This window comes from Rhinoraja longicauda, chromosome 1 (genome assembly GCF_053455715.1).
Source record: "Rhinoraja longicauda isolate Sanriku21f chromosome 1, sRhiLon1.1, whole genome shotgun sequence".
NCBI classification, from domain to species: domain Eukaryota; kingdom Metazoa; phylum Chordata; class Chondrichthyes; order Rajiformes; family Arhynchobatidae; genus Rhinoraja; species Rhinoraja longicauda.
Genome location: NC_135953.1, coordinates 140,863,653 through 140,885,980, shown reverse-complemented (window position 1 = coordinate 140,885,980; position 22,328 = coordinate 140,863,653). Strand labels below are relative to the sequence as shown.

General features: G+C 52.3%; 1 protein-coding gene across 1 annotated transcript; it reads left to right on the top strand.

The window, feature by feature from the left end:
• Positions 1–1,914: 1,914 nt before the first annotated feature.
• LOC144601010 (uncharacterized) lies at positions 1,915–21,957 on the top strand. The gene is made up of 11 exons (XM_078412919.1): positions 1,915–1,968; positions 5,155–5,193; positions 6,139–6,774; positions 9,890–9,955; positions 10,178–10,478; positions 12,923–13,044; positions 15,174–15,291; positions 16,762–16,898; positions 19,276–19,424; positions 20,657–20,805; positions 21,929–21,957. Exons 1-11 carry the CDS (start codon positions 1,915–1,917, stop codon positions 21,955–21,957), a joined length of 1,800 nt encoding a protein of 599 aa, XP_078269045.1.
• Positions 21,958–22,328: the final 371 nt, after the last annotated feature.

Sequence of the window (22,328 nt, the reverse complement as noted above, 5' to 3'; positions counted from 1 at the left end):
GTGGGGTGTGTGGATGAGCGCGGGTCGAGCAGCGTCTGTGGAGGGAATGAACAGGCGATGTTTGGGGTCGGGCCCCTTCTCCACGCTGATGGTGGGGAGAGGCAGCTGGAACAAACCCTGTCGGCACCAACACTGACCACAGTCTGCAGACGCTGTCTAATCTGACACCCCAAACATCCTGCACACACAGTGGGCCGGGCAGCCTCTGTGGAGGGAGAAGGGTTCACGTTTCGGGGGGATGGGGGGGGGGGCTGTGCACAATCTGTGCCCTCTCCTCGGGCGGCGAGGGGGGGGTGTTTTACCCCCAGGGTGGGGGCGGGGATCCCAGCGACCACTGTGACAGGACAGGGAGCTCGATGTTTCCTCTGTCCCTATACCTCCCCCCTCGACTCTGTCCAGGGACCCCCGACAGTCCTTTCAGGTGAGGCAGAGGTTCACTTGCACCTCCTCCAACCTCATCTACTGTATCCGTTGTTCAAGATGTGGACTCTTACACATCGGCGAGACCAAACACAGACTGGGCGATCGTATCACGGAACACCTTCGCTCAGCCCGCCTGAACCAACCTGATCTCCCGGTTGATGGACACTTTAATTCCCATTCCCATTCCCATTCCCATTCCCATTCCCATTCCCATTCCCACACTGACCTTTCTGTCCTCGGTCTCCTCCATTGTCAGAGTGAGGCTAAACGCTTTGGTTGGGCTGCACACTTTGCTTTTGCACTATTTGGTTACATATCTTACAGTGATTTATTTATTGTATTACTGATTATTTTATTTCCGTACTGCGTGAATGCATTAATAGGGCCATTAAGCTGCAGCAGGTAAGGATTTAATTGTCCTTTCATCTGTACACGTAACAATTAAACTCTTGACTTCACTGCAATCATCGCACAAGGTGCCTTCGTTTGTTCCTTCAAAGATCAGTCTTGCTTGGCCCAATACCAGGCGTGACTGGGTCTGACTCTGGCCACTTTGTCTTCTCCCCAACTCCCATTACTGCCTCGGCAAGGCCAGCAGCACAATCAAGGAACAGTCTCACCCCGGTCACTCCCTCTTCTCCCCTCTCCCATCGGGCAAGAGGTACAGAAGTGTGGAAACGCACACCTCCAGATTCAGGGACAGTTTCTTCCCGGCTGTTATCAGGCATCTGAACCATCCTATCCCCAACTAGAGAGCGGTCCTGACCTCCCATCTACCTCATTGGAGACCCTCGGACTATCTTTAATCAGACTTTACTGGACTTTACCTTGCACCAAATGTTACAAGACTGGAGCGACTAGGCTTGTATACGCTGGAATTTAGATGGATGAGAGGGGATCTTATCGAAACGTATATGATTATTAAGGGGTTGGACACATTAGAGGCAGGAAACATGTTCCCAATGTTGGGGGAGTCAAGAACCAGGGGCCACAGTTCAAGAATAAGGGGTAGGCCATTTAGAACGGAGATGAGGAAAAACTTTTTCAGTCAGAGAGTTGTGAATCTGTGGAATTCTCTGCCTCAGAAGGCAGTGGAGGCCAATTCTCTGAATGCATTCAAGAGAGAGCTAGATAGAGCTCTTAAGGATAGCGGAGTCAGGGGGTATGGGGAGAAGGCAGGAACGGGGTACTGATTGAGAATCATCAGCCATGATCACATTGAATGGCGGCGCTGGCTCGAAGGGCCGAATGGCCTCCTCCTGCACCTATTGTCTATTGTCTATTGTCTATTGTTATTCCCTTTATTCTGTATCTGTACTCTGTGAAAAGGATGGCTTGATGGTAATCATGTATGGACTTTCTGTTGACTGGATAACAAAGCAGCTTTTCACTGTACCTCGGTACACGTGACCTCCTTGCCACAGTGTTACCTGTGACAGCGTCATCTGCTGATGAAGATTACTCCTATTTTGCAGGTGATTCTTGGCGAAGATGATTGTGGTGATTCTCAGCAGCTGCCTCCTGGCCCTGACCTTGTCCAGTCCGGTAAGCCATCTCTCTCTCTCAATACAATACAATACAATATATCTTTATTGTCATTGTACAGGGGTACAATGAGATTGGGAATGTGCCTCCCATACGATGCAATAAATTAATTAGCTAGTCAGTATTAATTTAAACAACAACAACCCAATGAAACAAATTGTAACAGTTTTAAAACAGAATAAAGTGCAAGTAGATCTGTGCCGGTTCACTGTGCGATGTGACCATCCGGCTCAGCAGGACCGGTTCATAGCAGCTATGGCCCTGGGGATGAAGCTGTTCCTGAGTCTGGAGGTGCGGGCGTAGAAGGCCTTGTATCGTCTGCCCGATGGTAGAAGTTCGAACAGACTGTTCTAGGGGTGTGAAGAGTCTTTGTGGATGCTGGTGGCTTTTCTGAGGCATCGTGTGTTGTAAATGCCCTCCAAGGCTGGTAGCTGTGTTCCGATGGCCCTCTGAGCTCTATGGACTACCCGCTGAAGAGCTTTCCTCTCTGCCTCCGTGCAGCTGAGGTACCACACAGGGATGCCATGCGTTAGGATGCTCTCTATGGTGCAGCGGTAGAATGTCATCAGCAGCTGTTGGGGTAGACCAGACTTCTTCAGTGTTCTCAGGTAGAACAGTCGTTGCTGTGCCTTCTTGACCAGCGCAGCAGTGTTATTGGACCATGTTAGGTCCTCTGAAATGTGAGTGCCCAGAAACTTGAAGCTGGACACTCTCTCCACACTGTCCCCGTTGATGAGGATCGGGGCGTATTCCCCGTTATGTGACCTACGGAAGTTGATGATCAGCTCCTTGGTCTTGGTGGTATTTAGGGACAGGTTGTTATCAGAGCACCAGTCCGCCAGGTTCTGCACCTCCGCTCTGTATTTTGTTTCATCACCGTTGGTGATCAGCCCGATCACCATGCGTCTAAATGAAGTTGCTTTTACACGTCTCTTTACTCTTGCTTCAAGTAAATGAAGTTTCAGACAATGGTTTAAAAAATGATTCAAACAAATCAATTGACTTGGATTTTGTTTTTGTGGATCAGATCATGAGAGGAAAAGATCAGGTGATCTAATCCGCACATGACCCAGAGTTTTAACCCGACACTTTACCCAGAGTAGGGGAATCAAAGACCAGGGGACATGGGTTTAAGATGAGAGTGGAAAGATTTAGACAATAGACAATAGGTGCAGGAGGAGGCCATTTGGCCCTTCGAGCCAGCACCGCCATTTAATGTGATCATGGCTGATCATTCTCAATCAGTACCCCGTTCCTGCCTTCTCCCCATATCCCCTGACTCCGCTATCCTTAAGAGCTCTATCTAGCTCTCTCTTGGAACCATCCAGAGAATTGGCTCCTTTCCTTCACTGGAACAGTGACGGAGGCACAGGTAGAGGGTGGGAGTGGGACCAGCAGCTCAGGGTCACGGTACAGAGGCCACTGCAACAGGGCCTGGTTCATCAGTGTACAGGAGTCCACTTCAACGCTAATATGTTTGAGTTTGAGTTTTAGAGATACAGAGTGGGAACAGGCCCTTCTGCCCACCATCCACGCTGACCAATGATCACCTACGTTCGTTGGACAGGTTGTGTGAGTGGGCGGATGCATGGCAGATGCAGTTTAATGTGGATAAGTGTGAGGTTATCCAGTTTGGTGGTAAGAATAGGAAGGCAGAATATTATCTGAATGGTGTCAAGTTAGGAAAAGGGGACGTACAACGAGATCTGGGTGTCCTAGTGCATCAGTCACTGAAAGGAAGCATGCAGGTACAGCAGGCAGTGAAGAAAGCCAACGGAATGTTGGCCTTCAAAACAAGAGGAGTTGAGTATAGGAGCAAAGAGGGCCTTCTGCAGTTGTACAGGGCCCTAGTGAGACCGCACCTGGAGTACTGTGTGCAGTTTTGGTCTCCAAATTTGAGGAAGGATATTCTTGCCATTGAGGGCGTGCAGCGTAGGTTTACTAGGTCAATTCCCGGAATGGCGGGACTGTTGTATGTTGAAAGACTGGAGCGACTGGGCTTGTATACACTGGAATTTAGAAGGATGAGAGGGGATCTTATCGAAACGTATAAGATTATTAAGGGAATGGACATGTTAGAGGCAGGAAACATGTTCCCAGTGTATCACAGATAGTCTGAGGGTCTCCAATGAGGTGGATAATAGTTCAGGACATCTCTCTAGTTGGTGATAGGACGGTTCAGTTGCCTGATAACAGCCGGGAAAAAACTGTCCCTGAATCTGGAGGTGTGCGTTTCCACACTTCTGTACCTCTTGCCCGATGGGAGAGGGGAGAAGAGGGAGTGAAGGAATGGGTGACGAAGGGTTTTGACCCACAACGTCACCCATTCCCCCTCTCCACAGATGCTGCCTGACCCGCTGAGTTACTCCAGCACTCTGTGTCCATGTTCTCCAGAGATGCTGCCTGACCCGCTGAGTTACTCCAGCACTCTGTGTCCATGTTCTCCAGAGATGCTACAGTGGAAGGAGAGCTGGATAGAGCTCTTAAAGATAGCGGAGTCAGGGGGTATGGGGAGAAGGCAGGAATGGTGTACTGATTGAGAATGATCAGCCATGATCACATTGAATGGCGGTGCTGACTCGAAGGTCCAAATGGCCTCCTCCTGCACCCATTGTCTATCCCTGGGATCATCCGTAAACATCCTCTGGACCCTCTCCAGTACCACCCATCCTTCCTCTGTGTGTCCCACTCTTTCTCCCCTTTCCTTTTGTGTGATTGTACTTGTGTATTTTTTAGATACAGCGCAGAAACAGGCCCTTCGGCCCACCGGGTCCGCACCGCCCAGCGATCCCCGCACATTAACACTATCCTACACCCACTAGGGACAATTTTTACATTTACCAAGCCAATTAACCTACAAACCTGCACGTCTTTGGAGTGTGGGAGGAAACCGAAGATCTCGTAGAAAACCCACGCAGGTCACGGGGAGAACGTACAAACTCCGTACAGACGGCGCCCGTGGTCAGGATCGAACCTGAGTCTCCGGCGCTGCATTCGCTGTAAGGCAGCAACTCTACCGCTGCGCCATCGTGCCCGCGTAAGCACGTGAAACAAAGCTGTTCACTGCATCTGCCGGTACACGTGCCAATACCAAACTAAACCAGGGATTGAGAATGTGATCCAATGGTGACCAGACACGCGTCCATGTTCAAAGATCTCAGTCGTTTTTTATGTTTCATTTCCCAGGTGCGGATTGCCCGAGATTTGAACAGTGGCAGTGATGAGGTAACTTGCTCTGTGATTGATCGATTCATTGAAACGGCTCCTTTGGCCCACCGAGTCCATGCTGAAACCATCGAGTGAAATCACCCCTCACATTGGCTGTGATCACATAGAAACATAGAAAATAGGTGCAGGAGGAGGCCATTCGGCCCTTCGTGCCAGCACCGCCATTCATTGTGATCATGGCGGATCATTCTCAATCAGTAACCCGTGACTGCCTTCTCCCCATATCCCTTGATTCCACTAGCCCCTAGAGCTCTATCTAACTCTCTTTTAAATCCATCCAGTGAATTGGCCTCCACTGCCCTCTGTGGCAGAGAATTCCACAAATTCACAACTCTCTGGGTGAAAAAGTTCCTTCTCACCTCAGTTTTAAATGGCCTCCCCCTTTATTCTTAGACTGTTTGGCCCCTGGTTCTGGACTCGCCCAACATCGGGAACATTTTTCCTGTATCTAGCTTGTCCAGTCCTTTTATAATTTTATACGTCTCTATAAGATCCCCTCTCATCCTTCTAAACTCCAGTGAATACAAGTCCAGTCTTTCCAATCTTTCCGCATACGACAGTCCCGCCATCCCGGGGATTAACCTGATGAACCTACACTGCACTGCCTCAATAGCAAGGACGTCCTTCCTCGAATTAGGAGACCAAAACTGCACACAACGCTCCAGATGTGGTCTCACCCGGGCCCCGTACAACTGCAGAAGGACCTCTTTACTCCTGTACTCAAATCGTTTTGGATACTCCAAACGTGGCCTCACCAATGCCTTGTGCCTCTGTAAAATGTTCTCTGGAGATGCTCCCTGACCTGTTGAGTTACCCGAGCAAGGCTTTCCTGATCTGTATCCCAGCCTCATTTCTCTCTGATTTAATGCGCCTTTTAAACTCCTGATTTAAACTCGTCATTTCTCTCTGATTTAATGCGCCTTTATATTTTACCAAATGCAGGCCATGTCAACCCAAATGCAACTGGTCAACGCATTGATGCTCCAACGCATGATGCAAAGTCGCCGACTGAACGCCTTTCCCAATTCCAACCGTTTCCGGGACTGGAACTACATGGCCTACCTCAACAGGCTGGGGCAATCCCCGTGGCTTAACAACTACGGTCCCTCGGTGGCCAATGGGATGAACGTTCTGGCGCAGACCGGCGTTGGCATGACCTCCCTCAGTGCCGACATGTCCCTGGAAGACATGGGCGGTACAATCCAGCAGATGCTTGCGACCCTCGGCCTGCCTGACTACGGCCTGCCTCTCGACCCGACGTACGACGATCCCTTCGGACCGGGGCTGGATACAAACCCGTTCGGGTTTGACCAGAAGAACCCAGGAGGTGCGGCTGCCAAGGGGGTGGATGCTCAGCCTCCAGCAGCGGCGGTCCTGCCATTCCTGGACCCCCTGCAGGGCACAGACGTGGTTGGATTGAACCTGGGAGATGATCGGACGGACGCAGGCAGTAACCAGACTGCTGGTCATCTTGCAACGGGCGTGGACTTCAATCCTGGGGATCTTCTGCCTAATGCCGGATTATTGAGCCAGCCATGGCCTGTTGAAGACTTGCTTCAGGCACCCCAGTCTGCACAGGTTTGGCTCTTCGTCACTTTACAACATTACTCCTCCGTTATCTGGCATTGCCCTGGCGTGTTGTAGAGCAGCGGCATCTTGGAGCGCAGGGCACATCTAAATACCAAAACTCTCGTTTGTTTGTTTGTTTGTTTGTTCCTGAACTACAGCCAAAACGGTACATGACAGCTCGACAATTTTGGCCCACCTCACTCACCGTCGTCCCTTTGGTGCTAATGGAAGAAGCTTCATATAAATCAGTGTTATATTTTTTAAGTTATTCACATTTTAAAGTTTATATCTACCTAGGGAAGGAGGGGGAGGGAGGGAGGGAGGGGGGTGGAAGGAGCGGAGGGGGGGGAGAGGGAGTGGGAGGAGTGGGGAAGGGAGGGGGGAGGGAGAGGGGGGATGGGGGGAGGGGATGGGGGTAGGAGGGGAGGGGTGGAGGAGAGGGTACTGCACCAATGCAGGAGAGGTTTGGGCCCAACGGGTCCACTTGGTTTATAACTCCCTAAAACTAGCATCAAGGTGTCAATAACATTTTCGGTACATTAATCCTCATCAGTCAGGATATTGAGTATAGAAGATAGACACAGAGTGCTGGAGTAACTCAGCGGGTCAGGCAGCATCTCTGGAGAACATGGACACAGAGTGCTGGAGTAACTCAGCGGGTCCGGCAGCATCTCTGGAGAACATGGACACAGAGTGCTGGAGTAACTCAGCGGCTCAGGCAGCATCTCTGGAGAACATGGACACAGAGTGCTGGAGTAACTCAGCGGCTCAGGCAGCATCTCTGGAGAACATGGACACAGAGTGCTGGAGTAACTCAGCAGGTCAGGCAGCATCTCTGGAGATGCTTTCGGGTCAGACTTAAACATTCCAACCTAACCAAAACTGAAATGTCACCCATTCCTTCTCTCCAGAGATGCTGCCTGACCCGCTGAATTGCTGTGACATTTGGTATCCATCTTTGGTGTAAACCAGCATCCTAAACATAAAAGTTTGGATGTTCTGTTACATTCGTACAAGATGTTGGTGAGGGCACATTAGATACATAGATACATAGACAATAGGTGCAGGAGGAGGCCATTCGGCCCTTCGAGCCAGCACTGCCATTCAATGTGATCATGGCTGATCATTCTCAATCAGTAACCCGTGCCTGCCTTCTCCCCGTACCCCATGATTCTGCTAGCCCTAAGGGCTCTATCTAACTCTCTCTTGAATACATCCAGTGAATTGGCCTCCACAGCCTTCTGAGGCAGAGAATTCCACAGATTTACAACTCTCTGGGTGAAAAAGCTTTTCCTCATCTCAGTTCTAAATGGCCTACCCCTTATTCTTAAACTGTGGCCCCTGGTTCTGGACTCCCCCAACACCGGGAATATGTTTCCTGCATCTAGCGTGTCCAATCCCTTAACAATTTTAAATGTTTCTATAAGATCCGCTCTCATCCTTCTAAATTCCAGTGAATACAAGCCCAGTCACTCCATTCTTTCATCATATGGCAGTCCCGCCATCCTGGGAATTAACATCGTGAACCTAGGCTGCACTCCCTCAATAGCAAGAATATCCTTCCTCAAATTAGGAGACCAAAACTGCACACAGTACTCCAGGTGCGGTCTCACTAGGGCCCTGTACAACTGCAGAAGGACCTCTTTGCTCCTATAGTCAACTCCTCTTGTTATGAAGGCCAACATTCCATTGGCTTTCTTCACTGCCTGCTGTACCTGCATGCTTCCTTTCAGTGACTGATGTACTAGGACACCCAGGTCTTGTTGCACCTCAACATTTCCTAACCTGACACCATTCAGATAATACTCTGCCTTCCTGTACTTACCACCAAAGTGGATAACCTCACACTTATCCACATTAAACTGCATCTGCCATGCATCCGCCCACTCACACAACCTGTCCAACTCACCCTACAACCTCATAGCATCTTCCTCACAGTTCACACTACCACCCAGCTTTGTATCATCTGCAAATTTGCTAATGGTACATTTAATCCCTTCATCTAAGTCATTGATGTATATTGTAAATAGCTGCGGTCCCAGCACCGAACCTTGCGGTACCCCACTAGTCACTGCCTGCCATTCTGAAAGGGACACGTTAATCCCTACTCCTTGTGGGTGGCATGGTGGCGCAGCGGCAGAGTTGCTGCCTGACTGCATTCAATCCTGGCTGACCTATCCAGCTCTCTCAACCCCATTCTCCTCCCCATAACCCCTGACGCCCTTACTAATCAAGAACCTGTCCATAGACGCCCCTTAAAAACACAGAATGACTTGGCCTCCACAGCCGTCTGTGGCAATGAATCCCACAGATTCACCATTTTGTGCTGGGCACAAAGTGCTGAAGTAACTCTTGGGCAGCGCGGTGGCACAGCGGTAGAGTTGCTGCCTCACAGCGCTAGAAACCTGGGTTCCATCCTGACTGCGGGTGCTGTCTGCACGGAGTTTGTACGTTCTCCCCGTGACCTGCGTGGGTTTTCTCCGGGTGCTCTGGTTTCCTCCCACAGCCCAAACGACCTACTGGTTTGTAGGTTAATTGGCTTCTGTAAATTGTCCCTAGTGTGTGGGATAGTGCGCGTGTACGGGGATCACGGGTTGGCACAGTTTCGGTGGGCCGAAGGGCCTGTTTCCCAGCTGTATCTCCAAACTAAACTCAGCGGGTCAGGCAGCATCTGTGGAGGACATGGATAAGTGATGTTTTAGTTTAGATTAATTTTAGCGATATAGTGTGGAAACAGGCTCTTCGGCCCACCGGGTCGGCGCCGCCCAGCGATCCCCGCACATTAACACTATCCTACACCCACTAGGGAGAATGTTTACATTTACCAAGCCAATTAACCTACAAACCTGCACGTCTTTGGAGTGGGAGGAAACCGGAGATCTCGGAGAAAACCCACGCAGGTCACGGGGAGAACGTACAAACTCCGTGACAAACTGTACAAACTCCGTACAGACAGCACCCTTAGTCGGGATGGAACCCGGGTCTCCGGCGCTGCATTCACTCCAAAGGCGGCAAGTCTACCGCTGCGCCACCGCGACCACCCATTTTGGGCCGGGACCAGTTGTACTTGCGGCAGCTGCATCACTGGGGCCCGTTTGTTGACATCTCGTTCCTTTGTCTGTAGGCCCAGGGAGTTGACGGAGCTGTGTCTAGTGTTGGTGCCGCCATGGAAGGGCAATCGATGGACGATGTGGACACCAACTCCATGGCAGAGTCGCTGGCGGGCGTGGAGACCATGGCCAACTTGGCAGAGTCGCTGGCGGGCGTGGAGACCAACTCCATGGCAGAGTTGCTGGAGGGCTTGGAGACCATGGCCAACTTGGCAGAGTCGCTGGAGGGCGTGGACACCAACTCCATGGCAGAGTCCCTGGAGGGCATGGAGACCTTGGCCAACTTGGCAGAGTCGCTGGAGGGCGTGGACACCAACTCCATGGCAGAGTCGCTGGAGGGCGTGGACACCATTGCCAACTTGGCAGAGTCGCTGGAAGGTAGTATCTCTGCCTCCGATGAGGCCGACCTCCTTCGGGTTGACTTGGCGGATGCCACCGGAGATGGCGCAGCGGACCACGGGTACGACGCCAACCTCGATGCCCACAACGAGGTGGACCTGGGCCCAGCAGGCTCCAGCGAGGACGATGTCTACTTGGACCACAGATACGCCGGCTTCAACGGAGCCACTTTCGATCCCAGTGACGACACGCTGAACAATATCGGTGAGCATGGGTATTGGGTGGGTTGATTGGTCGTGTGGGCAGGTTGAGGTGCTGCCTCTTGGCGCCAGGGGCCCGGGTTCAATCACGACCTCGGGCTCTGTCCGTACGGAGTTTGCACGTTCTCCCCATTGACCGCGTGGGTTTCCTCCGGGTGCTCCAATTTCCTCCCACTTCTCAAAGACGTGCGGGGTTTGTGGGTTGATTGGCCCTCTGTAAAGTGCCCCCAGTGTCTAGGGAGTGGATGTGAAAGTGGGACAACACAGAACTAGTGTGAACAGGTGATCGATGGTCAGCGTGGACCCGATGGGCCGAAGGGCCTGTTTCCGTGCTGTATCTCGAAACTAAATACTAGCTAATCATGACAGTATAAACCATAAGTGGGCTGTGCAACTAAAGACACAGATTATAGGTCAGTGATGTGTGGTGTTCAAGAACCTGATGGTTGCTGGGAAAAATCTGTTCCTGAACCTGGAGGTCACGGTTTTCAGGCTCCTGTACCTTCTCCCCCATGGTAGCAGCGAGATGGGAGTGGCCAGGGTGGTGTGGGTCAGTGAGAGTGTGGCCAGGGTGGTGTGGGTCAGTGAGAGTGTGGCCAGGGTGGTGTGGGTCAGTGAAAGTGTGGCCAGGGTGGTGTGGGTCAGTGAGAGTGTGGCCAGGGTGGTGTGGGTCAGTGAGAGTGTGGCCAGGGTGGTGTGGGTCAGTGAGAGTGTGGCCAGGGTGGTGTGGGTCAGTGAGAGTGTGGCCAGGGTGGTGTGGGTCAGTGAGAGTGTGGCCAGGGTGGTGTGGGTCAGTGAGAGTGTGGCCAGGGTGGTGTGGGTCAGTGAGAGTGTGGCCAGGGTGGTGTGGGTCAGTGAGAGTGTGGCCAGGGTGGTGTGGGTCAGTGAGAGTGTGGCCAGGGTGGTGTGGGTCAGTGAGAGTGTGGTCAGGGTGGTGTGGGTCAGTGAGAGTGTGGCCAGGGTGGTGTGGGTCAGTGAGAGTGTGGCCAGGGGGGTGTGGGTCAGTGAGAGTGTGGCCAGGGTGGTGTGGGTCAGTGAGTGTGTGGCCAGGGTGGTGTGGGTCAGTGAGAGTGTGGCCAGGGGGGTGTGGGTCAGTGAGAGTGTGGCCAGGGTGGTGTGGGTCAGTGAGTGTGTGGCCAGGGTGGTGTGGGTCAGTGAGTGTGTGGCCAGGGTGGTGTGGGTCAGTGAGTGTGTGGCCAGGGGGGTGTGGGTCAGTGAGAGTGTGGCCAGGGGGGTGTGGGTCAGTGAGAGTGTGGCCAGGGGGGTGTGGGTCAGTGAGAGTGTGGCCAGGGGGGTGTGGGTCAGTGAGAGTGTGGCCAGGGGGGTGTGGGTCAGTGAGAGTGTGGCCAGGGGGGTGTGGGTCAGTGAGAGTGTGGCCAGGGGGGTGTGGGTCAGTGAGTGTGTGGCCAGGGGGGTGTGGGTCAGTGAGAGTGTGGCCATGGGGGTGTGGGTCAGTGAGAGTGTGGAGGTCTCTGGCGCTGCATTCGCTGTGAGGCGGCAACTCTACCGCTGCGCCGCCGTGACCGCCCTTCTACCACCAACATCTTGACTGCCCCTCCCCTTTCTGCGTTCCGCAGAGACCGTTCCTTCCGTAACTCCCTGGTCCACTCGTCCCTTCCTACCCAAACCACCCCATCCCCGGGCACTTTCCCCTGCAACCGCAGGAGATGCAACACCTGTCCCTTTACCTCCCCCCTCAACTCCATCCAAGGACCCAAACAGTCTTTCCAGGTGAGACAGAGGTTCACCTGCACCTCCTCCAACCTCATCTATTGCATCCGCTGCTCTAGATGTCAACTTCTCTACATTGGCGAAACCAAACGCTGGCACGACGATCGCTTCGCTCAACATCTTCGCTCAGTCCGCTTTAACCAACCTGATCTCCCGGTGGCTGAGCACTTCAACTCCCCCTCCCACTCCCAGTCTGACCTTTCTGTCATGGGCCTCCTCCAGTGCCATAGTGAGGCCCATCGGAAAATTGGAGGAACAGCACCTCATATTTCGCTTGGGCAGCTTGCAGCCCAGTGGTATGAACATCGATTTCTCCAACTTTAGATAGTTCCTCTGTCCCTCTCTTCCCCTCCTCCTTCCCAGATCTCCCTCTATCTTCCTGTCTCCACCTATATCCTTCCTTTGTCCCGCCCCCTCCCCTGACATCAGTCTGAAGAAGGGTCTCGACCCGAAACGTCACCCATTCCTTCTCTCCTGAGATGCTGCCTGACCCGCTGAGTTACTCCAGCATTTTGTGAATAAATACCTTTGATTTGTACCAGCATCTGCAGTTATTGTCTTACAGTCCCTGGGAAGAGACATCACATCTGCCCATGGACCTCTTGCCACCACAGAGAGCCAGACAGCCGTGCCACCGTGCCACCCACCAGCCATTTAACCATCGTAAACTCGTGAGCAAGATGGTTGACCTGTCCTTTGGTTTTGTTCCATGTTTAGACCCGTGTAGGATGTTCCACTGTGGACGTGGGGAGGTCTGTGAGCTCGATGTGGGGGGGAATCCTCTTTGCCTGTGCCAAGATATTTCAACCTGTCCCACCAACGTCCCAGATCTACAGAACGTGAGTATCTTCTCCCCCTGGGTCAGCCTCTCATGGTCCAGGCTGACCTGCTCCATCTCCATGACCCAGGAAGGGGAAATGCCCAAGGATTGGTTTAGCTTTTGTTGGAAGGAATCATTTCGTTTCGTTTAGTTTGGAGATACAGCGCGGAAACAGGCCCTTCGGCCCACCGGGTCCACGCCGCCCAGCGATCCCCGCACACTAACACTATCCTACACCCACTAGGGACAATCAGCTCCTTAGTTTTTGTGACATTCAAGAGGAATGTAGACAATTTTTACATTTGCCCAGCCAATTAACCTACATACCTGCACGTCTTTGGAGGGTGGGAGGAAACCGAAGATCTCGGAGAAAACCCACACAAGTCACGGGGAGAACGTACAAACTCTGTACAGACAGCACCCGTAGTCGGGATGGAACCCGGGTCTCCGGCGCTGCATTCGCTGTAAGGCGGCAACTCTACCGCTGCGCCACCGTGACCGCCCTAGGCTTGCCTTGTGATTGGTGAGACCAGGGCCCATGTGTTTGACAATTCCCACTCGTGGGAGAGTCTTGAACCAGAGGGCACAGCCTCAAAATAAAAGGACGTATCTTTAGAACGGAGATGAGGGGGAATTTCTTTAGCCAGACGGTGGTGAACTGTGGAATTCATTGCCACAGATGGCTGTGGATTCTTGATTAGTACGGGTGACAAAGGGAAAGCAGGGGAATGGGTTTGAGAGGGAGAGATGGGTCAGCCATGATTAAATGGTGGAGCGGACTCGATGGGCCGAATGGCCTAGTTCTGCTCCACTGCCTCATGGTCTTTATCCATTGGCAAGAAAGTCCAAGATGGTGGGATGCACAGACACGACACATGCGGAGATATGAGATGGGCTGGAACTAATTTCCCTGGAGCACAGGATGCTGAGGAGTGACATAGAAACATAGACAACAGGTGCAGGAGGAGGCCATTCGGCCCTTCGAGCCTGTACGCACCGCCATTCAAATGTGATCATGGCTGATCATCCACAATCAGTAACCCGTGCCTGCCTTCTCCCCATATCCCTTGATTCCACTAGCCCCGAGAGCTCTATCTAACTCTCTTTTAAATCCATCCAGTGAGTTGGCCTCCACTGCCCTCTGTGGCAGAGAATTCCACAAATTCACAACTCTCTGGGTGAAAATGTTTCTTCTCACCTCAGTTTTAAATGGCTGCCCCTTTATTCTAAGACTGTGACCCCTGGTTCTGGACTCCCCCAACATTGGGAACGTTTTTCCTGCATCTAGCTTGTCCAGTCCTTTTATAATTTTATATGTTTCTATAAGATCCCCTCTCATCCTTCTAAACTCCAGTGAATACAAGCCCAGACCTTCCAATCTTTCCTCGTATGACAGTCCCGCCATCCCAGGGATCATTCTCGTGAACCTACGCCACACTGCCTCAATTACAAGGATGTCCTTCCTCAAATTAGGAGACCAAAACTGTACACAATATTCCAGATGTGGTCTTACCAGGGCCCTGTACAACTGCAGAAGAACCTCTTTACTCCTATACTGAAATCCTCTCTTTATGAAGGCCAACATGCCATTAGCTTTCTTCACTGCCTGCTGTACCTGCACGCCAACTTTCAGTGACTAGTGTACAAGGACACCCAGATTTCATCCCACACTCCAAAGACGTGCAGGTTTGTAGGTTGATTGGCTGGGTAAATGTAAAAATTGTCCCTGGTGGGTGCAGGATAGTGTTAATGTGCGGGGATCGCTGGTCGGCGCGGACCCGGTGGGCCGAAAGGGCCTGTTTCCGCGCTGTATCTCTAAACTAAACTAAAGACTAAACCAAATGCACTAGCGTGTTCCCCTGCAATAGTGGGTACAAGTGAGACACGGTCAGTGGTCGAGACTTGCACTGTCTTCATGGTTTTGAACTTGGCTGCTGGACCATCTCACCGTCTTGCCTCTAATTCAAGAGGGAGCTAGATAGAGCTCTTAAGGATAGCAGAGTCAGGGGGTATGGGGAGAAGGCAGGAACGGGGTACTGATTGAGAATGATCAGCCATGATCACATTGAATGGCGGTGCTGGCTCGAAGGGCCGAATGGCCTCCTCCTGCACCTATTGTCTATAATTGTTGATCGCTTCCTGTTCCAGGTCTGTAGCACCAACAACGAGACTTATGAAAACCACTGCCAGTTTTATGCCTCCAAATGTGCGCTTGAAAGCACGACGGCACACAGGATTCACCTGGACTACGTAGGACCCTGCAAACGTAAGCACTTGCCTTCGGCCGAGAATGTCGGATTCCAGGGGCGGCAGAGTGGAGCAGTGGGTAGTGCCACTGCCTCGGCATTCCAAAGTCCCGGCTTCCATCCTGACCCCTGCGGAGTTTGCACGTTCTCCCCGTGACCCGCCTGGGTTCCCTCGGGGCGCTCCGCGGAGATCCCTCCCACGTCCCGAAGACTTGCGGGTTTGTGGGTTTGTGTCAGGTGCAGGGAGTGGATGGGAAAGTGGGGATAACATAGACCTAGTGTGATCGGGTGATCGACGGTCTGTGTGATAGTCGTTCCAAGTGGACACGCCGGATATGAGGAATAACTTTTTCAGTCAGAGAGTTGTGAATCTGTGGAATTCTCTGCCTCAGAAGGCAGTGGAGGCCAATACCCTGAATGCATTCAAGAGAGAGCTAGATAGAGCTCTTAAGGATAGTGGAGTCAGGGGGTACGGGGAGAAGGCAGGAACGGGGTACTGATTGAGAATGATCAGCCATGATCACATTGAATGGGGGTGCGTACAGGCTCGAAGGGCCGAATGGCCTCCTCCTGCACCTATTGTCTATTGTCTATTGCATGTTTCCTTCCCAGAACATCGGCGACATGTTATACGAATGCAGAGTCTTCAAGCATGGAGCACGGCTACAAACACCCAGCCAAGGCCTGGGTTGAGTGGATGTGGAGAGGATGTTTCCACCTGTGGGAGAGTCTAGGACCAGAGGGCACAGCCTCAGAATAAAAGGTTGTACCTTTAGAAAGGAGATGAGGAGGAATTTCTTCAGCCAGAGGGTGTTGAATCTGGAATTCATTGCCACAGACGGCTGTGGAGGCCAAGTGATTCGGTATTTTTATGGCAGAGATTGACATATTTTTGATGACAATAGACTATAGGTACAGGAGGAGGCCATTCGGCCCTTCGCCGAATGGCCTCCTCCTGAATGTGATCTTGGCTGATCATCCTCAATCAGTACCCTGTTCCTGCCTTCTCCCCATACCCCCTGACTCCGCTAGCATTAAGAGCTCTATCCAACTCTCTCTTGAAAGCATCCAGAGAATCGGCCTCCACTGCCTTCTGAGGCAGAGAATTCCACAGATCCACAACTCTCTGGGTGAAAATGTTTTTCCTCATCTCCGTTCTAAATGGCCTACCCCTTATTCTTAAACTGTGGCCCGTTAGTGCGGGTGTCGGGGGTTATGGGGAGAAGGCAGGAGAATGGGGTTTGGAGGGGGAGATAGACCAGCCATGTTCGAATGGCGGAGTGGACTCAATGGGCATTGATTGAATGGCGTAGACTCGATGGGCCATGATTGAATGGCAGAGTGGACTCGATGGGCATTGATTGCAGAGTAGACTCGATGGGACGCGTGGCGTAATTCTGCTCCTGTGACCTGTGGGCTCGGGGTGCTGGGCACGTTGCTCCCTGCAGCGGTGGGAACAGCAGTAACAGGCGTGCTCTGGTCCCACACAGATATGGCTCCGTGCCTGGACACCCAGCTGGACGAGTTCCCGCTGCGCCTGCGAGACTGGCTGAAGACCATCTTGGTGCAGATGTACGAGCAGGACCGGCAGTCTCCCGGCATCCTTTCCCCGGCAGAGCGAGCGACGGTAAGGTTCGCGTTGTGGGGGGGGGGACACACAGGGACGTGGCACGCCTGCACGCGGCACACAATCCAACTCCGGGTCATTGTCTTTACACTTTACAGATACAGCACGCAAACGGAGCCCTTCGGCCCACTGCGTCCGTGCTGACCGCCATCACCCCGTACACTAGCACTATCCTACACACCAGGGACAATTTACAATTAATCCACACACCTGCACGTCATTGTGGTGTGGGAGGAAACCGGAGCACCCGGAGAAAACCCACGCGGTCAGAGGGAGAACTTGCAAACTCCACACAGACAGCACCCGTGGTCAGGATTGGACCCGGGTCTCTGGCGCTGTGAGGCAGCAACTCTACCACTGCGCCACCATGTCCATGTTCTGCAGAGATGCTGCCTGACCCACTGAGTTACTCCAGCACTCTGTGTCCATGTTCTCCAGAGATGCTGACTGACCCGCTGAGTTACTCCAGCACTCTGTGTCCATGTTCTCCAGAGATGCTGACTGACCCGCTGAGTTACTCCAGCACTCTGTGTCTATTCATTATTTAGACTGCTAGATCTTTGTGATTTATCCATTACGGCAGCAACAAGTGTGCTGTAATATTTCCAGGGGGGGGGGGAGGGAGGGGGGTGGGAGGGAGGTAGAGGGGTGAGGTGGGTCCAGGTGGGCTCTTCACCTGAATATCCCCTTTCTTTTAAATTTGATTCATTGTCACCTGTACCGAGGCACAGTGAAAAGACTCTGGGCCGAATGGCCTCATTCCGCTCCCATGACCTCCCAACACCTCTCAATGGTGTTGGAGGCTGGATCATTGGATATATTTATGACATGTATTTGAAAAATGAGAGGAATCGAGGGCGATTGGGGATGTGCAACGGGAGAGGAGCTGGGGCCAGTACAGACCAGGCGCGAGGGGCCGAGTGGCCTGCTGCTGCAATTATCTCCAGAGTTGTGGACGCAGCCCAGACCATCACACAAACCAACCTCCCTCCCATTGACTCCATCTACACCTCACACTCCCTCGGCAAGGCCAGCAGCACAATCAAGGACCAGTCTCACCCCGGCCACTCCCTCTTCTCCCCTCTCCCATCGGGCAAGAGGTACAGAAGTGTGGAAACGCACACCTCCAGATTCAGGGACAGTTTCTTCCCAGCTGTTATCAGGCAACTGAACCATCCTACCACCAACTAGAGAGCGGTCCTGACCTCCCATCTACCTCTTTGGAGACCCTCGGACTATCCTTGATCGGACTTTACTGGCTTTACCTTGCACCAAACGTTATTCCCTTATCATGTATCTGTACACTGTAAATGGCTCGATTGTAATCATGTTATAGAGCCATAGAGTGATACAGTGTTGAAACAGGCCCTTCGGCCCAACTCACCCACACCGGCCAACAATGTCCCAGCTACACTAGTCCCACCTGCCTGCGTTTGATCCATATCCCACCAAACCTGTCATATTCATGTACCTGTCCACTTGTTTCTTAAACGATGGGATAGTCCCAGCCTCAACTACCGCCTCTGGCAGCTTGTTCCATACACCCACCACCCTCTGTGTGAAAAAGGTACCCCTGGGATTCCTATTAAATCTTTTCCTCTCCACCTTGAACCTATGTCCTCTGGTCCTTGATTCCCCTACTCTGGGTAAAAGACTCTGAATGGCGGTGCTGGCTCAATAGACAATAGACAATAGGTGCAGGAGGAGGCCATTCGGCCCTTCAAGCCAGCACCGCCATTCAATGTGATCATGGCTGATCATTCTCAATCAGTACCCCGTTCCTGCCTTCTCCCCATACCCCCTGACTCCGCTATCCTTAAGAGCTCTATCTAGCTCTCTCTTGAATGCATTCAGAGCATTGGCCTCCACTGCCTTCTGAGGCAGAGAATTCCACAGATTCACAACTCTCTGACTGAAAAAGTTTTTCCTCATCTCAGTTCTAAATGGCCTACCCATTATTCTTAAACTGTGGCCCCTGGTTCTGGACTTCCCCAACATTGGGAACATGTTTCCTGCCTCTAACGTGTCCAACCCCTTAATAATCTTATACGTTTCGATAAGATCCCCTCTCATCCTTCTAAATTCCAGTGTGTACAAGCCCACTCGCTCCAGTCTTTCAACGTATGACAGTCCCGCCATTCCGGGAATTAACCTAGTAAACCTACGCTGCACGCCCTCAATAGCAAGAATATCCTTCCTCAAATTTGGAGACCAGAACTGCACACAGTACTCCAGGTGCGGTCTCACCAGGGCCCTGTACAACTGCACACAGTACTCCAGGTGCGGTCTCACTAGGGCCCTGTACAACTGCACACAGTACTCCAGGTGCGGTCTCTTGTCTATTGTCTATTGTCTATTGTCTGTGCTTGTGTTGCAGATGAAGAGGCTGTACAATGAGCAGCATCTCCTCCCTCCTGGTGCCCACTCTCCACAGATGCTGCTCGACGACTTCACCCACAACTACCACCACTTCACCTACCCTGTGCACTGGCAGTTCCACCAGCTGGACCGGCACCCCGTGGACGGGTAAGGGGCGCTCCGCCCGTACGGCACGGGAACAGGCCATTCGGCCCCCTGGCCCATCCGCACGCTCGCCCCGATCCTAGCCCTCGCCTTACTGCACTGACTGCAGCCAATTAACTCACTGGCGTGGGGGGGAAACGGGAGCACCTGGTTGGAGGTGGGGGTGGGGTGGGGGGGACCCACGCGGTCACGGGGAGAAAGTGCAAACTCCACAGACAGCTCCCGAGGACTGGGTCGCTGGAGGCACATTCCCTCCCCTGAAGTGGCTCTCTACTCGTTTTGATTCCCCGGGCGATTCGGTGGCGCAGTGGTAGAGTTGCTGCCTCACAGCGCCATGGACCCGTGTTCCATCCCGACTACGGGTGCTGTCTGTACGGAGTTTGCACATTCTCCCCATGACCACGTGGGCTGTCTCTGGGTGCTCTGGTTTCCTCCCGCACCCGGTCAAATGGCGAGCGTACAAACTCCGCACAGACAGCGACCGCACGCAGGATGGAACCCGGGTCTCTGCCGCCTGTAAGGCAACAAGGATTGAGACCTTAAATAGGAGGCCACCATCGACTCCACAGTCAAAAAGGCCCAACAGAGGATGTACTTCCTGCGGCAACTGAAGAAACACAATCTGCCACAGGCAATGATGGTCCAATTCTATACTGCTATCATTGAGTCCGTCCTCACCTTCTCCATCATGGTCTGGTTTGGCTCGGCCACCAAGCACCACATCCGGAGGCTGCAACGGATCGTTTGCACAGCTGAGAAGGTTGTTGGCTGCAACCTTCCCCCCATTGACGAACTGTACACTGCAAGGGCCAGGAAGTGAGCGGGCAAGATCATCTCTGACCTCTCTCACCCTGACCACAAACTCTTTGAAGCACTTCCCTCTGGAAGGCGACTCCGGACTGTCAAAGCAGCCACAGCCAGACATAAAAACAGCTTTTATCCACGAGCATTAGCTCTACTTAACAACCAGAGCCTGTAGTCTCTTTTTGGTCTGGTTTATTTCACTCACATGTTTAAACTATAATGTTGTATTCGTAATGTTTGAATGTTTTGTGCTTTATTCTTGTTTGCTGTACGTTCGTGTTGTTACTTGCGAGCGGAGCACCAAGGCACATTCCTTGTGTGTGAACATACTTGGCCAATAAACGTATCCAATTCATTGCAACTCTACTGCTGTGCTGCCACTGATGTCAAAACCTGCCTCGCTGCTTCTGATGCTCTCGATTTCCTTGCAGTTACCTGACGCACTCTGAGCTAGCCCCGTTACGCGAGCCTGGAATTCCTTTGGAACACTGCGCGACCCGGTTTTTCACGGCCTGTGATACCAGCGGCGATGCGCACGTCTCCCTCCGAGAATGGGCCAAGTGCTTCGGCCTCAGAGAAGGTGAGACACTGACAGGATCACAGTGATACAGTGTGGGAACAGGCCCTTCGGCCCAACTAGTCCACACCGGCCAACATGTTCCGGCTACACTAGTCCCACCTGTCCATATCCCTCCAAACCTGTCCTATCCATGTACCTGTCTAACTGTTTCTTAACCATTGTTATAGTCCCAGTCTCAACTACCTCCCCTGGCAGCTTGTTCCATACACCCACCACCCTCTGTGTGAAAACGTTACCCCTCGGATTCCTATTAAATCTTTTCCCCTTCACCTTGAACCTATGTCCTCTGGTCCTCGATTCCCCTACTCTGGGTAAAGGACTCTGTGCATCTACCCGATCTATTCCTCTCATGATTTTGTACACCTCTATAAGATCTCTCTCAGAGGTTCACCCCACCGGCCTCCAATACATCATGCTAGGGAAGACCCAAAGTTAGAAAGAGTACAGGGAAGATATACGAGGATACTGCCAGGACTCGAGGGCCTGAGCTACAGGGAGAGGTTGGGCAGGCTAGGACTTCATTCCTTGGAGCGCAGGAGGTTAAGGGGTGATCTTAAAAAGGTGCATAAATCGTGTGGAGAATTGATCGGGTGAATACATGCTCTTTTACCCGGGTGGGGGAATCACGGTGGCGCGGCGGTAGAGTTGCTGCCTTACAGCGAATGCAGCGCCGGAGACTCAGGTTCGATCCCGACTACGGGCGCCGTCTGTACGGAGTTTGTACGTTCTCCCCGTGTCCTGCGTGGGTTTTCTCCGAGATCTTCGGTTTCCTCCCACACTCCAAAGACGTGCAGGTTTGTAGGTTAATTGGCTGGGCAAATGTAAAAATTGTCCCTAGTGGGTGTAGGATGGTGTTAGTGTGCGGGGATCGCTGGGCGGCGTCCAAGAAGGGTCTCGGCCCGAAACGTCACCCATTCCTTCTCTCCCGAGATGCTGCCTGAGCCGCTGAGTTACTCCAGCATTTTGTGTCTACCTAAGGTTTAGAGGGATATATATGGGCTAAATGGGATTAGCTTAGATGGGGTGACCTGGTCAGCATAGGCTAGATGGGCAGAAAGGCCTGTTTCTGTGCTGTACGACACTAATTTCCTCCTCAATATTGATTTTGTTTTTCTGCTTACAGAGGACATTGACGCCAATTACATCTTCTAACACGTCCACTGGAGGTGTGGACCTCAACACTGATCTCATTTGAAGTCCATGATCAGTCACGATATGGCAGCTGGACTCTCCACCAGCACAAGGAATGTTATGGGGAAAAAACTTTCATCTGCTTTGAATATTTTATTTGGGGTTACCTTTTGCTGGTTGGTGTTGTGTGGAAAGCTACAAAATGCTGAAACGTCCCTCATTAGAGCCCTGCTCTGCTATTGATTATAACCCCTCTAGTTTCCCCCCAGCTACCTGCTCCCAACCCATCTCCAAGGACACCACCACCCCTTCCACTCAGTTTCCCTGTCTCCACTACACTTGTTCTTAAGATGGAGTGGACCGTGAAAGGCCTGGATGGAGTGGATATGGAG